This window comes from Cibotium barometz, chromosome 61 (assembly GCF_041138505.1).
Source record: "Cibotium barometz isolate CiBa-2024 chromosome 61, ASM4113850v1, whole genome shotgun sequence".
Taxonomy (NCBI): Eukaryota; Viridiplantae; Streptophyta; class Polypodiopsida; order Cyatheales; family Cibotiaceae; genus Cibotium; species Cibotium barometz.
Window position 1 is genome coordinate 38,007,754 of NC_141106.1, and position 18,377 is coordinate 38,026,130.

The window sequence follows — 18,377 nt, forward strand, 5'->3', positions numbered from 1 at the left end:
AAGCCCTCTCTGAACAGGCAGTGGAAACGGCCTCGTATCTCATAATATACTGGACAGTGACATATGTAATGTAACTCTGTCTCTGGCTCCATCTGGCACAGCTGACAAATCCTGGCCTCAGCTGGTACTCCTCTGAATCTGCCAGTCTCAATCTCTAGCTGGTGTGAGGATGTGCGCATCTGACCAATAGCACACCGTACCCCATGAGAAAGATGAGTATCCATGTAGCTGGGTCTAATCACAAACCCATCCTCCGTGAGCTGGAGAAGATGATCTCTATAGAAAGCCATCTTCGTACCAAGCTCGTGTGTCGGCTGTATCCATGTCCTCCTAGTGTCCAGCTGAGTCAAGTCCTGTCTGATAAGCCTGGTAATCTCTGCTCGTGTGAGAGAGAGGGAGGGTGCATCCAGGGAGTACTGAAATGGAGGTAGCCTGTCCATACTAAAGCCATGCAGTTGGAACCAATCTGTCATCTGTGCATACCAACATGATCCGTCTCCCTGTGATGCCAACTGTCGTGAAGACTCCAGGGCTAAGCGAGCATATCTGTCTCTAGGGAGAGCCCAAGTGCTATGTATAAAGGAGACTGATCGAGTGAGTGCCTCTACTACCAATGGGGGGGCAGCCATCTCTGCACGGATAATATCATGTGGTACGGAGGCCTTGGCCCTAATCATCCGGGAAATCATAGAAACCAAGGGCCTCTCCATACGTCTCCATCCATCAGTGCTACCAGCTCGGCTGTGGTGATCCACTGAGGGTCCCCATATCTCCACTCCATACAGCATGGCTGAAGTGACCAAAGTGTCAAAGAGCCAGAGCTTTGTTCGAGGTTCCTGAAACTGAACCTGCGAACACATCCTCTCTAGTCTCCCCAATGCTGCATAAGCTCTGGTCAATCTGGTCTCCGTTGCTCTCCTCAAGGAAAATAGTGGGCCACTAAAAACCACACCAAGGTAAGTATATGCATCTGTATACTCCACTGTCTCCTGACCATATGTAAAGGTGGGCATTGACCTCCTGACCCACTGTGCTGTGGTGTTAAACACCATCACCTTGGTTTTACCAAGGTTAACAGACAATCCACTGTCCTCTGCAAACATGTGCAATGCATCCAAATGACGCTGCATCCCCTCTGGAGAATCTGAGATCAGCACAATATCATCAGCATACAATAACAGCGGAATCCATGTCCCTGCTAGCTGTGCTCCTCTATCACCCTCCCGCTCTACATAGTCCGAAACCTCATCCACATACATCCCAAATAAGGTGGGGGAAAGGGGGCAGCCCTGTTTCACCCCAATAGTGGAGTGAACCATCTCAGATATACCCTAGGTAGTACGTACCTGCCCCACAACTGTCCTGTATAAAGCCATGATTCCCCAAATCAGCTCTGTGGGCACTCCCATCTCCTGTAGTCTGCGCATCAGTCTGGCTCTCGGTACTGTGTCAAAAGCTTTGCGGAAATCCACAAAGCAACAATAAATCCTCCTGCCATATAATCTGCCCTCCTCAATAATAGCTCTGAGTGTCAAGATATGGTCAAGAGTGGAGAAACCTCTCCTGAACCCTGCCTGCCCTGATGCACGTATGCCCTCTCTCTCTGCCCATCTACTCAACTCCTGCTCAAGAACAGATGCATATAATCTAGCCAATGTGTGACCAATCATGATGGTACGGTAATTCCTAGGAAGCATGGGATCCCCTGATTTGAAGATAGGCACAATCGTGGACATATTCCAAGTCTCAGGAAAACCCTCACACATGGCTCGGTTAAACATCATAGCAATAAGCTCTGCAAGCATATCTCTGGCATGAATAAAGTGCTCTGCTACCAAACCATCATGATCATATGCTCTCCCAGTCCTCATCCTGTCAATAGCTTTCCTTACCTTCTCAGCAGTAAAGAAAGCACATGTCTCTGGGCATGGCTTCGATGGGTCTGGCAGGGGCGGCTGTCCTGGTGCTGTGTACAGGGATAATGTTATATTAACGTCTTCAAAAGGCCAAAGTGACCTATGAGACCAAAGTTACAACTATGTGACATCCGATACACTGTCTGGAAAAGAAAAGAAAGAACTGAAGGTAAGTATCTAGCCCCACAATACATCAGTAGGCGACATCCGATACACTGTCTGGAAAAGAAAAGAAAGAACTGAAGGTAAGTATCTAGCCCCACAATACATCAGTAGGCGACATCCGAAAGCAGCAACTAGGGAGAGTGGGAAGCTAATGCTACTAGTCAAAATGGGGTACATGAGTACATGGATACATGAATACATGAATATGGGGGAGTACAAAAGTGACAGTGAGTACAACAGTATATGCCTGGAGTCGTAATCATCCTAGGAGCTCTAGCATGGGTCTCTGCCGGATGGCCTGGATATCTGCCATAGTGAGATGCCTCGTCGGACGAGCCCGATGCCTCGCAATGATGCTCTGAATCCTCCGGTGTAGGCACCGTCTCCGATGTGAGGATCCGCGAACCCTCGGGTGTCTAGCAACTGGATAGCTCTCACAACTAGAGTCCCATGGGGTGCCCACTGCTGGGCTGTCGGCTTTGTGTCCTCTCGGGTAGTCCCTCTAAAGAAGTCAGTAATCTATCTCTGTGTGGACTCCCTGCCAATCGGGCGTCTGCTCCTGATCATGGACTCTCTCAGCCTGCGGATCTCCAGGAGATAAAAACCCAAGCATCGCTGATCACAATAGTCCATGACTCTAGCCAGTGGTCCACATCCCTCTTTGAAAAGGCAAAGGTAGCACCCTCGAATCTCATAATATGCTGTGCAGCAACAGATGTAGTGCTCCTCTGTCACTGGCTCTATCCAACAAATCTGACAAATCCAGTCCCCTGGAGGTATGCCTCTAAATCTGCCTGTCTCTATCTCTAACTGACGTGAAGAGGTGCGGATCTGCCCAATGGCGCACCTCAATCCATGAGACAGATGGGTATCCATGTAGCTCAGTCTAAGTATAAAGCCATCCTCAGTGGTGCGGAGAAGATGGTCTCTATAGAAAGCCATCTTCGTCCCCAACTCCTGTCCTCCTAGTGTCCAACTGAATGAGGTCCTATGTGATGACTTAAATCGCTGGTCAAGACCTCGGCCGACCTTGCTACGCGAGACGTCCTCCATTGACTCTCCGTCAGCTGTTGCAACTTTATCAGATTAGGTCTTCAGGACCTCATTCACAAGACGGTCAAAATGCTTCCCCAGCATTCTTGACATAAAACAATCATTTAAAAACATGTCATAAATACAGTTTCTATAACGAACTCTCATTTTTCCATATTGTTCCACATCAATCCTCATTTATTTCATATGTTTTCCCATTCTCATCACATCATTTTCCATCTCATCACATCTTTTCTCATTTATCCGCATCAGATCTTATCCACTCACATCACCCATATCCACATCTCATCACATCATATTCGTTCACATCACACATCACATCTATCTCCATTTACATACTAATCTCAGAATGTGTTAAGGTGAGAGAGGGTGCTTCCAGAGAGTACTGGAAGGGTGGAAGTCTGTCTAAACTGAACCCGTGGAGCTCAAACCAGGATGCTATCTGCGCATACCAACATGAAGTGTCTCTCTAGTTGATGAGAGGACTCTAAAGCAAGTTGTGCATACCGGTGTCGCGGAAGCTCCCAGGTGCTATGAATGAAGGACACTAATCTGGCAAGAGCCTCGACTACGATCAGTGGTGCTCCCATCTCGGCTCTAATAATCTCATGGGGTACCGAGGCCTTAGCCCGAATCATCCTGGAGATCATGGACACAAGTGGTCTCTCCATCGATCTCCATCCATCGTATGTGCATCCTAATCGACTATCACGATCTAGGCTAGGCCCCCATATCTGTACTCCATATAGCATAGCCAATGTGACCAGCGTGTCAAAAAGCCACAGCTTAGTGCGTGGCTCCTGAAACTGTACCTATGAGCACATCCTCTCTAGAGAGAGACTATAGTGTGTATGTATGAGCCTTTAGGGTGGGAGGGAGAGAGAGGGTGTGTATGATAGAGGGACAAAGAGAGAGTGTGTGTGAAAGAAAGAAAGCTGTATTAAACGTTTGCAAAAGGCCAAAACAACCTGAGACCAAAATAGTCCATCCTCATCATCTCGATACATCATCAAGATTCAAGGGTACAAAGTAAAATGAAATGAACTGAAATGAACTGGTAGAGTATAGAGATAGCTCCAAAAATGGGTATAAAAAACATCATCATCCTAGTGTGTTTGAAGTTTGAACTTTGAACTTTGGGTCTTAAGAAAGGCTTAAGGGAGGGAGGGAGGGAGGGAGAGAATGAGGGAGAGAGAGTGTGTGTGAGAGGGGCTGCCTTGGGCCCTTAATACCCCCCGTCTAAAGACTCAAACCACCATTCTTTTTTTTTTGGGTGGACACCTCGATTAAGCAGTCGTACGCCACGTATGCCTCGAATTGTTAGAGGCGCGCCTCGTAACAACTATGGGTGAGGGAGAGGGCAAGGTGGCTAGGGCCGAATCTCTCTCAAGGTGTCCCTAAGTCTGCGGTGGTCGAGCAAGAAGAGGCCTTGGCAATGCTGGTCCACAAAATCAATGATCCTGGAGAGTGGACCAATCCCTCACGAAATAGACAGTGAAACCTACCGCGGATCTCATAGTATACTGGGCAGCGGCATATGTAATGCTCCTCTGTCTCAACCTCTGTGGGGCATAATCGGCAGATCCTTTCCTCTTTGGGTCTCCGTATGAGCGTCCCAACTCTGAAGATGCGCTCAGCTCTACCTGTCTCCACTCTAAGATGGTGAGATGAAACCCAATCGCAATCCGCAGGGTCCTGAACCAACATGAAAAACAGTTGGAAGGCCTCCGCAAGGAGATACAAGGTTGCGGCCTTGAGTATAAGGTTGCAGCCGATTCTCCAAAGGACTATCCACGATACCCAGAATGGGTTCCTCCAAGGAAGGAGTATATTTGATAACATCTTTTCTTTCTGGGAAGCTGTCAAGTGGGCAAAGTCTAGTCAACAGCCTCTTGCCATTCTTTTGCTTGATTTTGAAAAAGCTTATGACAGAGTGGATTGGGATTTTTTGGAGGGCACTATGGATACATGGGGTTTTCCCAAAACTGGATCAGAGGTGTGTCTTGCCTATACAGGGAGGCTCATAGCACCGTTTTAGCTTGTGGGGGGCGCGGTGAGCGTTTTTAGATTTCCCGTTCAGTAAGGCAGGGCTGTCCCCTCGCCCCTTTACTGTACCTCATTGTAACTGAGGCTATGAGCAGGTTTCTTCGGGCTGCCCATGGTGTTGTGGGTCTCAGGCTGCCTTTATGTACGGAGGAAGAGTTTTTGGACTCTGAGTTAGCAGATGATACGGCATTGTTCCTTGAGGCTTCACATGCTTGTTTATGTGCTTTCTGGACAGCCTTGGAGGCCTTTTGTTTGGCAGTAGGAGCTTCTATCAATTGGCATAAGTCAGTCAGTTTTTGGATCAGTGATTCTCCTCTTGCAGATTGGGGTACAGATGTTGGTTTTACTTGGATTGAGGGAGGATGCTCTGCCAGATACCTTGGTTGTCAGGTGGGCGTTGACATCTCCCCTGCACAACAGTTTGCTCCAGTGCTCTTAAGCATTAAAAGCAAACTTCATTAATGGAGTAGGAGGAAGCTCGACTTGGCCTCTAGAGCTTTGGTGGTTAACCAAGTTTTGCTAGCCACGACTTGGTTTATCGCTTCGTGCTGTCTTTTTTATAAGGGCTGCATTGGACAGCTTCGTCGCCTTATTCGGAACTTTCTTTGGTCAAGGCTTGATGGAAATGCACACACCACGGCTAGAGTTGCTTGGGAAACCATTATCAAGCCTAAGCAAGAAGGGGGATTGAATATCATTGACCCTAAGGTGCAATGTAAGGCTTTGCTATGTAAGCTGGTTGTTAGGGGCTTTCTTCCAGGCACTGAGCCGTGGAAAAACTCTCTCATGCAGCAGATCACGAAGTCTGTCCCTGTTCACGGAGGTGACTGGACTCTCAGCTCACGCTTTATTTTTTCGAATGCAGTTCACCGCTCCCCTTCATCCCCCCTGGTTAGGTCCCTCCTACGGGCTTGGGATTGCCTAAGGAGTTTTTTGGTACACATCCCCCCGTGTTCAAAGGAGGAAGTTAACCGGCAGCCCATTCTGTGGAATGATTTGATCTTAGACGTGCATGGTAGGCCTCTTGGGGCAGCTATGCATATTCTTTGGGCTGGCTAGGAGACCCTTTGCCCACAGTGTTGGCTTGGAAGAGATTTCAAAGCCTCACCGCCCGAGGTACAGAGATTGGATCTCATGCAGCATTTGAGAGGCTCTAGTCTGAGGATTGCAAAGATTGATGCAGCCATTCCCAACCACTGGATTACTGGATCTTTTTTGGAAGACCGTCATCATTCTTGGTTTGGGGTTTTTTCTTCCCCTTGCCTAGGGAGGATGATGTACCGGTCTTTTTTTCTGTACAAGATGGATGGCAGTTGGAGAGATGTGACGTACATGGCCTTATTGAGGGCCCCCAGATTCGTCCAGTCAGAGTTGTTGGCAGGTTAGGGAAGCACGTCTTTGTTGCCCCCCCCACCCCCCCCCCCCCCCCCCCCCCCCGCGGGATGATCACAGAGAATGTTAGCCTTTGGTTATATGGTGGCTGCCCTATCAGACATTTGCATTGAGACCCTGGTGAGTGGGAGTGGAAGGATGCTTGTAACCCTTTGAAAAGCATGCCTTTTTTTAGTTATACGGTGCAGAATGCTAGACATCTTATCTTGGGACACATTCAGAGTGTCCCTACTCTTAAACCCCATTGGGAATCTTACGGCATTTCGACTGACATTCAAAGGGTTTTTTGGCGGAGATTGTGGCATTCTTATAGGAAGGCACAGATTTCCTCCTTTATCTGGGTTTCTCTTCATAGTGGTCTGGCCACCAATCACTAGAGGTCAGTTACTGGTGCTTGCCTAGCTTGCCCTAGATGTGCAGGAGTTTCGGAGCCAGTTTACCATTGTTTATGGGAATGGAGGGAAGCACAGAGGGTTTGGTCTGCGATTGCACACCTCTTTGGTAGGATTAAGAGGGATGCTATCATTTCTTTTGGTTCTATCATTTGGTTGACACAATCTGGGCCTCAGCTGAGATTCGAGGGGACTGACAGGAGCTTGGCCATTGTGGTTAGGCAAGGAGTTGCTCGGCAGTGTTGTCTTCAACATTTGCCACTTTCACACTTTGTCCCTCCGGCACAGAGGTTAGACAGCTCTTGGGAGATTATTGCTAGCATCTCAGCCTGGAATATCTGGAAAGCTAGATGCACCGAGGCCATTGAGGGTACTCCCGTTCTTGTTTCTCAGTGTCTTTGCAAGATTTGGAGTGATATTATTCACACCATCATGGCTACCTGTGCCACAATCCAGGGATCTTCGAGGGCTGCGGAGAGGAAGCACGGCCAGTTTATGAGAGAGTGGGACATTGGTATCTTGTTCACGTCCTCTCACTCGGGACCCTATTGGCAGCACAGGGCTCCTGATTGGTTGAGATCTCCACCTTTCTTGGTGTGAAATCTCCATTTTGTAAAATTTTTTCATACTTAATAGAAGTCTCCTTTATGAAAAAAAAAACATGAAATTTAGGTTCTTCCTGATCCACCCTAGCCTCTTCAATTTTTTAGTAACCAAAGTGCTTGTGCAATGGTAACTACTTGTATACTAGAATAATTATCTTGTAGGATATATAATACCGAAGAAGTTACTAGAGTAGCACAGAAAAAAGTCCACCGTCTCGTTGAAGCCTGCTTGATTTGCAGGGAGGTAGAGCTAGGAAACTCCCTTCTAAATAAAGGTCAACTCACAGCCAGGTACAAATTCCTGCACTTTCAAAACGTGCCACTTCAATGCACAAGGTCTTGAGCTGCTTGAGCATGGCTACCTAGCTGCTTCTGTACTGACTAGAGTTGTGATTGGAGTATCTAGGCTTGCCTTCCCTCCTTTATTGAATCGAAAGCAAAGTATAGTCTAGCAACCAGCCAGCTAAACACATGCCAAGAGATTTGAAAACTGATACTTATGGGACAATGATACTAACAGCTTGCAGAGTAAGTAAAATAAAAGCAAATGTTACAGGTCACCCAATAGCACTCACTGTATACACCTTATAGATTATAAGTAGCAAGACTCATAAGTAGCAAAGGTCTATAATGTTGGTTCCACAAGCAGTTAATATCACACCATCTTGAAAATTTAAAAGATCCATGTGGGGATGTGTAGCTTTGCTTTTTAAAAATTGATTAAAACTATGGCCAGAAAAGGCAATCAGTGCTTGGCATGCATGACATTTTGATAAAGAAGTCTACAAGCTCTGCAAATACCTGGTCAATTATGTCATCAAGTGGATTGTTTGGAAGCTCAAACGACCTTATGGCATCCAAGCACTTTAACTTCCTCTCCTGTGCCTTCTCATACCTGTAAGATAAAGTCCTTCATTTTGGACAAAGCCCTGCAAGATACAGAAGATAGGAGAAGAAGCTGAAGTAAGATTGAGTCAGATTTACCTTGCCTGAAGTTGAGTATTGTAGGCACGTTGAGCTTCATCACAAGGGGGACATCTCCACTCATTGATAGGCCCCGTCGACGCTAGTGGAAGGCATACATAATGTACAGAAGCTTCACAATCTTTACAGTCTATAGAGAGTTTCTTGACCTGTTGACAGCAGCAATATACTCAGGCTTGGGCATACTTCTCTGCACATGGGACAAGATTTTCGTGATGATGTACAACAGCTGACAAGATTTTCATGATGGTGTACCACAGTTGAAAGCTCACATCTTCAGAGCCACAGAATCTGCAAATGCTCAAGCTCTCATTGCTTTCTCCTGATTCTGCGTCAGATTCAGCTGCAAAAAGAACAAAGCATACAATTCAATATAAAAAACAGTGTATCAGCTGATGCATCTTGATCTACTTCCAATTCCCAATTTCTTTTTTACAAAAACAACTTCTATTAAGAGAAAGAAAAAAAAAAGAGGACTCCTCATGTACAATAGCTAATGGCAAAGCCAGTGAAGAAGCTGAAAGTGCCAAATGATTCAGTCCATTTAGCATTTGGTAGCCTAGATCCTCCCCCAAATAGCCAGGAGGTATGCGTAGTCAGTCCAGAGACGGACAATCATTGTACATGGAAGGTCTGGGTGCCCACTGCCCTCAATGGCTTCTCTGCATTAATTTTTCCAAATCTGTCATGCTGTCGATAATCTTCTAAAGAGAATCGAGTCCTAAGTGATCACATATGAAAGAACAGTCAGGCTATGCACTAAGGTCAAGGTATGTGATATCCCATGCGCAGCATAGAGAGCATAATCTGCAGGTCTGCCCTCATGGAATATCTGGGGTCCTGAATGAGTAATGAGTGATCCACACAATTGCTAGATGGCTTTGATGATGAGGGCAACAACCCTTTAACTGGCGTCTTCTTTTTCAAAGTTCCTTTGCCAGGAAACATACCTCCCTGATCAAAAAGAACATTTTCCTTTCCTCCCTGATCAGAAAGTAGATTTTCCTTTCCTCCCTGATCAAAAAGTACATGAGAACAACATGGGCATAGGGGCTTGCTTCAAATGCCTCTCTCCACTAGTTCATTGCAATTCGTCCATGAGTAGAAAAGCAAAAGAAAAGTAAAACCTTTCTATTCCTAAGACATTTCCATATTCTCCCTTGGTTATCCTGTGTCACCTAGAAGCTCTCCCAATGAGGTACACTCCCATTCTCCCGCATCCTGTTGTAGATGTCTGATAGAGCATCCTCCATATAACCAAAGTCTCAAAGATAAGGTATGCTCTACAAGCGGATCAATAAATCAACACATCTGAACCTGGGCAACAATCTTGACTCGCTCAATCTGTGCATCCTGGTTAATATCACAAACCTGACACCTCAACATCCAGGCTGACTCCCCCGCCCCCCCCCCCCCCCCCCCTCTGGCCTTTGTGGTTGGAGACTAGGGCCGACTAGTACTTAGCCCAGACATCAAGGACGAGTATTATCCCTCCTACCCCCAGTGGGTAAGAATAGTGGATTTCCACGACCGCAGGTGGCACATAACCCCTTTTAAGGGGGCAGAAAATTCAGCATGGACACTCCACCTTTGGGAAAGCCACCCCTGGCCTGTCTTCAGTGAAATCCAGGAGAGTTGTACTGGAGGGACCCGGCCGTCCGTTCAGAGGCTCCCGGCACTCCTTTCTTTTAGTACGCAGCCCACCTGGGTAGATGCATTCTTTTACTCGACCTTGATGATACCCCAACGGCAGCTGCCTTCTAGCAGATCCAGGGAGGCCTAACCAATCATTTTTTCACGAACTACTGGCACCACCTTTGGGGAAGCTTCTGGACTCGGAAGATCACTCTTTCCTATGGCTGTTGCCACATCCCAGCCTTGCAGCCGCAGCGGCATGTGGTTGGCCAATACAAGACGCCCATGTGTGAAAATGATGCAGCACCCAAGTGGAGACTCAGAAACATTGCCTTTGGGATTGCCCAAAGGCCCAACAGGTTTGGTGGAGGCTTCTCAAGCTCTTCACATCCGAGCCAAGCACTCTCTGCTTCATTGAGAGAGGCAAGATTGCTTGGGACATACAGGTGGGCGCGGCTCTACACTATGAGAGGAGGGCACGAGCATCGCCTTGCAGCTCAATCTCTTTCGGATCTAAACTATTCCCACTTCCTCGTCCCCGACCCAATGGACCCTAAAGACAACAATGAGCCAGATGGGAGCTCATCATCAGCATTGCCGCCTACCATATCTGGCAGGCTAGATGCAGAAAGGCCATTGATGGCTCTGCCATACCACACCCTGTGGAGACGTTTAATATAACTTTCTTTCTTTCTCTCTCTCAGGCATACATGGCAACTCTGACGATCACCAGGCCAGATTTGAGCTATGTTGTTGGGTTGGTGAGTCAGTTTATGCAGGTTCCTCGGAAGCCGCATTTGGGAAGGAAGGAGCCTTGCCGAAAGAGGACGCCATAGCACTATGCAGAAAGCTGGAAATCGCTGATACCCCCTTCGTCGAGGCATGGAGGGTGGGCAAAGACACCACCAAGGATCGCGCACTCATCCTCAAGTTTGCGGGGTTGGAGGCGAGGCAAGCATTCCTTACCAAAAGGCGGGCACTAAAAGGAAAAAAGACTTACCTCGAAGACGATCTCACACTAGCACAGGTGGCACACAAGAGGCTGCACGGTTATAGGCGAAAGCAAAAAGAAAGAAAAAAAGAAAGAGAGAGTGTTAACACTCGTACATGATTTCGGTAAATGTCTTCACCACACACACACAAGTGATTGTGACACATTTCAGCGGAGGGAGTTAACTGGCACAGCTGAATAGCCTTATTACTTGTGGATATGAAGTCTTTGAAAGCAGTGTGGATATGAAGTCTTTGCGAGCAGTGTGGAAAAGTTCCTGTGCCTAAAACATTTGAAGAGCTATGTGACAAGGAAAAGCATTGACCAAACAGAGGTCTCCTAGAGGCATATCAAGTGATGCAGTGAGGGCCATTACTGTTTGAGCACGAGGAAGCCGATTATGGAGCTATTGTGTTGGGTGGGGTGATCATGGGATGACATTGTCAACAGCTTGCCAGAAACTGCTGTCATCGCACAAGCAGGTCACCGTAGTCATCAACATCATCGTGAGCTTCAACATGCCAGGTTGGGTCAAGTGTCAATTAATAATGTCCTGGGGTTATTACCATCAATATACATCAACACCTTAGCACATTGCTTTTATAAATCAATGCCCACACCTCACGTTAGACCATGGAGTTGTAAGGGTCCTATTATGAGCGGAAGACACATTTCAACAGCAGTATGTCTAGAACCCTGGCTTCAAACTACACAAAGGCCCAACTGGATGACATCAAGAACATGGATGATGGGTGACCTGGCAGTACCTGGCTGTACAATCTCACACCAAAAGACATGCAAAGCCAAATTAGTCAAGCAGCAAATGGGCACAGTTGCCCAGCATGTCATGAAATACAGTTCACAAATTTCACATCCTTTCAAAACATTTCATGAAATTTTGTTATATGTTTCAAATAAAAAACATGCTTTTTACTATCTTTGAGTTTTAAATGGGGAAAAAAACTTGTCTCATACATGACACAACAACACGCTCCAAAACTGTTTCTATGAAATGTATCTGAATACAACTATGCACTGATGCAATTGAAGGAGCTTTGCTAACTGTAATCTGTGTCAGCCAGCCTCTGGGCACCTTCAAAGTTCAAAGGGCCCACAACCCCTTTGTGACCCACCTACACCACGTGGAAAGATTGGGCACTCGCAGCTGGCGGCCAGGCTAGACAAGTAACAAGGCATGGCGTACAGGCATAGTTGCCAGGCATTTCATGAAACGTGTTTCATAAACGTTTCATTCATTTCCCAAAAGTTTCAAAAACGTTTCATACAAAAGGGGGCGCGGGGGGGGGGGGGGGGGGGGGGGGTACAAGCCTCAAAATTTATATACAAGTTTATAATATGTTAAAAATATGTTGCCTTCCCTACAAAACAATATTAAACATGCATCATATTTACACATTAAAACATGTTTATGAGCTAAAACTAAAGAATCTGGGTGACCCACTTACAGTGGGCACCCAACTGAGTCACTGACCAATTGGCATAAATAAATTCACAACATCAAGAATCAAGATCTGGATTTCATCATCAATAATGGCAACTACTCAATAATGGCACTCAAAGTGATCACAAAAAGTTTGAATCCTGAGCTAATTTACAAAAAAAGTAAACTGAAGTCTGAAACACACAAAGTAAAGCATGTTGAAGCCTGATAGATGCAATCATGCATGACAAACAGTAAACTAGAGGAGCTTGATAGCCCCAAAGACTAGAGTCCTCAATCTGGAGTCTGGGCACTCAATCCACAACATCCTTGATGTCCTCATCAGTAGTCTCCTCGGTAGACTCAACATCGCTCTCAGAAGAGGACGATGCTGCCTCAGCTGCCGCACTCGTCTCAACTGTTGCACTAGTACTAGCACCTCCTGATAATGATGTTGTAGATGCTCGTGTGCCATGAGCAAGTGCCATCAACTCCTCGTACAACATGGCATATATGTCGCGCTGCTCATGAGGAATCTCTGTCACCTGAACCACCATATTTATATATAGGAGTGACATGGACCCACATGGCATCCTTAGTGCGAGGCATCTTAACAAAAGCAAGGCTAGATTTGCACCTTGGCATGAAAACCCCCAAATTTCAAAATCTGTGTTTTTTACAAAATCGAAAACAAAAACACAAATCAACACAACCGTCCTGAGAGATGGCGGGTACGGAACCTTAGAAGTGCGGGAGGACCTGGTAGGGGCTCTGGAGATTATTATTTGGGTGCCCAGGACAAGTTTATTAGTAAGAAAGAGTCACCCAAATTCTGGAAGGACAGATTTTGGGAAAAATAACCACGTGCGTCTTTGCATAATGCACTTGTAAGCATTAACCATTAATTATTTCTACAGATCATTACCTTTCTTCACCTACATAGAGCATTTGGCACCCGTACAGGCATGTGCTTTGCTTTCCATATAGCATGACTTGCTTCCGTAAAGCACATTTGTACTTGTATGTACCTGCAGCACAACTCTACCTGCAGCACTCTCTGTACGTTACTGTGCTTGCTCATTCTTCTATTGTACCCGCTCCCATACCTGCTGGTTGTACTTGCGTACCTGCAAATGTTTGTGTTCACTTCTATGCTGAAATATCTTGTGTACTTGCTGAACTTTCAAAATGACCTGTTGTTGGGGTTGAACAGTCATCAATGTAGAAGCTAAAGGTTTGATTCGATGCTTTATTATATGTGAAGGCCTTTGTATGGGGATTGTCAAAATACCCAATACAAGTGGAGACTCCTATTTATGCTTCGCCATGTTCATGGTATTGTTGGGGCAAGTGTTTAAATAGCCCTACTGTAATTACATTAGAGTATGTACTCGGATAACCTGGTGTTCTCCCACGTGGAGAAGCCCCCAAAGCTTGTAACTATTTCCAAATACTCCTTGGCAATAGAACATTCCAAGGGGGGTTCAACCCATACATGTTCATTGTATTGTGGGGAAAATGTTTAAAGAGCCCTACAGTAATTACATTGGAGCATGTACTTGGATAATCTGGCATCCTCCCACAAGGAGAAGTCACCCAAAGCTTGTATTAAAGAGTGTGTCAAAGGCCCTAGTCTCCTGAGCATTTGAAGGCAGAAATCAGAACAAGACAGCCAGTGGTTGGGGATAGCGGCATCTTCCACCAACCTGGGCTTCTTCTATCTGAGAATTGATCTTTCGCAGCTTCCACATAGTCATTGTACTTCTTGTTTCTCGGAAATAATACAAGACTAGAGTAGATTGCTAACGTATGATTGTGTTTGTGCACGTCTTTCGTTATTCATCGTTCTCCATCAGTGCTTTATAGCACCAGTAGTTCTACAACCTTGGAAAGGATGACGAAGTATGACAGCATGCAAAGTGGCAAGTACACAGGGCTGTCCAGCATTCATTATTAATTCCCTAGCTAATACCTATTTACATTATCTAGCTGCAATAAACTGTCTCTGGCTTTGTCTGGCCACTTTGCCAGGCAGGCCAGACCGAGCCATATGGGAGTGGAGGCAGGGGAGAACCTGCAAAGTTTAAAAAATGCACTACAGCTTAAGAGTTTGAATATTCAATATATGCATCTGTCCTTGAAATTACCAAGAAAACATCAATATGACAAGAGACTGGAGATGTAAATAAGAAATCAAAAAGATGGGAGAAGAGTGGACAAAAGAAAAGAAGAAAAGGAAGAGAAAAAAAACAATGAAAAAGAGAAGGAAGATATGAAAAAGGAAGAGCAAGACGAAGAGAAGGAAAATGTAGCAAGTAGCGATTCACCATTTTGGTGTAAGATTCAGCAGTACAAGTTTTGTTTTTACAATCTCTTTTATAGTGCAACTGCCTTTGTGTCGTGTTTCCCAAAATATACTTGCTTGTGAGCGTTCGGCTGTAAATAACATAGTTTGATCTTTACTTCATCTTTGCACATTATTATTATTTTTTAATGATCAAGTACCAGGGGAGGAGGATGCATTCTATGTAGAACTGGCTGCACACTTGAACTCGTTGAAGACTGTCTTGTTGTTTCTGTGTGTAAAATATAGAGAAATGTCCTATTTATACAAAAAGCCGGCCAACTAAGTCAGCTAAGTTTGTGTTAATTTACAATCGTTGCCTTGATTGGCACGTTGCATTAACTACATTCACGATCTGGGCAACCTACTAATGCCCATTTTGAGTGCCCTGTCTCACATTGATAGCCTCTTGTACCCCTATATAAACTAGGGCTCACAAACATGGGCTGAATGCTCTACAAAAACCCTAACCGTAACTAGTAGCCTAGCATGACACATGCATCTAACAAATGGGGATGATGCATGTGACACAACCATAACCGCAGGAAGATGCATGTGTGATCAATTAGCAGCACAAACCCACAAGATTGAGATTTTAACCATTCACCTTTGAGCATGATACAAGCAGAAAGGAAAGTCAAAACCAATTTTTGTACTAAGAAAACAAAACAGAGGCCAATGGACAGCACATTACTTTCCAAATCTTCATCACTTTCATCTTCATCACCAGGCTTCTTCCACTTTCTTGATCTTTTCCTTCCAGACATAAAAGAACCTCTTGAATGCTTTCTTTTTGGACCTTCCTTTCCTAGCTCCTCTGTTGAGTCAATTTACAAAATAAATAAACTTCATCTCACACAAGCAGTAAATTAGATCAAACATGTTAATGTAGGTTAAGGTACTCTGCAAAACCTTGTAACATCCTTGCTGGTTGAGGAAGAGGGTAGTTTTCTTCCACTAGCTTCAGCAAGAGCTCTCTTGGCCCCGACACAAAGTCATCTAACTCATTACCCTGTCAATTGAAGGAAGAAAGAGCAACCACCTTCAAAGCAATGATCTGCTACATAGTATGAAAAATATTCTTAAAGGTTAGATGGTGGTGTAAGCATTACATATTTGGAAACAGCCTCTTCGGTCCTTGCTTCCCCTGTACTTTGGAGACCAATCACAACACACTTGCCCTCCTCCAAAGCTTGCCTTGCTAGTCTCACGGCTGCCGGAACCTTTGCTGACATGCACATGTGTCGGAAAAACCGCTGGAGTAAAAACCCAGTAGTTTTTTAATGAAGAGAATATCAAAGCAGAATGGATCATAGCAGTGCAATAGAGACTATGAGACTTGCCCAAGCACAGCATCTTCAGCAGCTGTGCTGTAAAGCTAAATCTGCATATGCACTTGAGCACCTGAAAAGAAATGTCTAACAGGTACAATAAAAATAACCTGATGACTTGCCCAGTAAAGACGCCACAACTGGCTTAAGCTGGGCTTTTCACAATCATGAAGTGTTGTTACTGTCAACATGAACTCCTTTCGTACTTCTGCCCACATCCTTGCTGCTTTGTTGTACATATTCTGCACACATACAAGCCCATTTGGGTGAGCTATCTCCTCAAAGCAAACAAGTGAGACTGAAAATAATCAACCATAATTCTAGTCACCTGCATGTCTGTCTCCAATGGCACCTCAATCACATCAAACTCTGCACCTTTAAAACTTAGCGTACGACATACATACATCCCCCTGTCCATGGCAAAAGAATAGAGTGAAAGATACTTCCAAGATTCCCTTGGGCCAAATGATGGATGGTTGCCACAATCTAGTCAATGAATGGAATACCTTGCCTTCATATCCATCGCCACAAGTTCAAGAGCACCCACTCCACGTTTCTCCAATGCCCCTGTCAGAAATAAGGTCCAAATAAGTAGGAGACTGGGTCTTATAAAATAAAAAGGGAAAAAAAGGCATAACGTTAAGTACAGAAACCCTAGAGAGTTGGCCTTGTGTTGGTGCGTAACTGTCATCAGGTAGGGTTAGTAGACAAGAGGAGTTGTGATGATAAAAGATGTTTAAGTACATGCTCCTTTGCTAAAGAATATAACTGCTTGTGAAAAAAAAAGGGTCACATGCTTGGACTCGCATGATATCGGAGAGACACTCTTAGTATCTTCCACACTAGCATAATTATAGGTGCATCCTTGACACTTGATCCACATTGGATGTAGCTTTATGTGTCCTAGAAGAAGAAACTGTTGCATGTTTTTAAGCCTTATTTTAGCTATCTCACAAAATGAATGTCCACATCCATGCCAAGAACATGCATACCAAACGAAAGATCACAGTGATAAATGAGTTGAAGGTCTAAAAACATGAAAATAAAAGATAGAATCCTATCTATAAAAAAAACAAGTTATGTCCGTCAATGAAATAAAAAAAGGTTCTGTACTTACAGTGAAATAGTTACATCTTATCGTGTGTTATCCTGCTCATGGATAAAGCTCATGGATACAGTGCGCATGTCAATGTCCACCTCTTGCAAGTGCCTCTGTCTAGGACTGGAGTATGTCCCAAATTTGGAGCTAACAAGAAACAAGTCTAGATCTATGGGGGCATGTTTAGGTGTGGGAAAAAGTCAAAGAAAGAAAGAAACACTACCACATATCAAGGCCCTAGCAACACCAACCTAGTAACGTTTTAAATAAAAAATTTATCGAAGGTTGCTCTGTAATGCTGTTAGAGATACTTCAAAAGTTTATATTCTTACAACTGTCGCTACTGTAAGCGTTGCATAACAATACCTGCAACTTGGATCTAGACCGGAAAAGATTCAAACTCTTGTATGTGAAATCATTTAAATATCTCAATTCTTGCCCTCCCTCATTACCTCACGCTCATGCAACCAAGAGAGGACAAAAAGAAAAACTGTTACGCTGGTCTCATCCTCCTCCTCTCGGGATACAGAGGTTTAACTGCATCCTCCTCTCACAATTCAAAGAGATTCACCTCCATGGGAATCTACTAGTTCACAGGTTTAAGCTCTAACAACTGCATCTTAAGCAACGATACCTCTTTGGAAACCAAATCGTCATATTCATCTGATTTTTGCTCTGTTGGACTTCACAGAGCGTTTCTCTATAGGCGAAGTGCTAGCCAGGAGTGTACAGTACGTCACAGGGCAATGATTTGACGTCTTCATTCTCAACCACATCTTGTAGTTGAATTTCAGTTGCATTGTTTCTTTCTTGTACATAATACAAAGCAGTAGTTTAGGATTCGTGTGTCTTGTATGTGTGATTCCACTGCACTCTTCTTTCATGCACAAACTCTACCTAGTGTGAACCTATGCTATGATAACAATGTCACATGAGTGACGCAACGGAAGAACTATAACATAAATTAATGCTAAGCACACAAG

General features: G+C 44.8%; 1 protein-coding gene across 2 annotated transcripts in view; it reads right to left on the minus strand.

Annotated features, from left to right (window-relative positions):
- The window catches only part of EMB1135 (RING/FYVE/PHD zinc finger superfamily protein), a 120,970-nt gene that overhangs the window by 70,746 nt on the left and 31,847 nt on the right, over positions 1-18,377 (minus strand). For both annotated transcript variants that reach the window (XR_015265366.1, XM_086794967.1), the window contains exons 9-17: positions 16,802-16,862; positions 16,624-16,705; positions 16,406-16,537; positions 16,077-16,220; positions 15,877-15,976; positions 15,659-15,781; positions 8,826-8,896; positions 8,554-8,702; positions 8,371-8,464 (exon numbers count right to left, since the gene is read on the minus strand). Coding sequence is in view for 1 of the 2 variants with exons in the window: in XM_086794967.1 (XP_086651093.1) it covers positions 8,371-8,464; positions 8,554-8,702; positions 8,826-8,896; positions 15,659-15,781; positions 15,877-15,976; positions 16,077-16,220; positions 16,406-16,537; positions 16,624-16,705; positions 16,802-16,862 (956 nt within the window). In the remaining variant the exon portion in view is untranslated. The remainder of the gene's footprint in view (positions 1-8,370; positions 8,465-8,553; positions 8,703-8,825; positions 8,897-15,658; positions 15,782-15,876; positions 15,977-16,076; positions 16,221-16,405; positions 16,538-16,623; positions 16,706-16,801; positions 16,863-18,377) is intronic.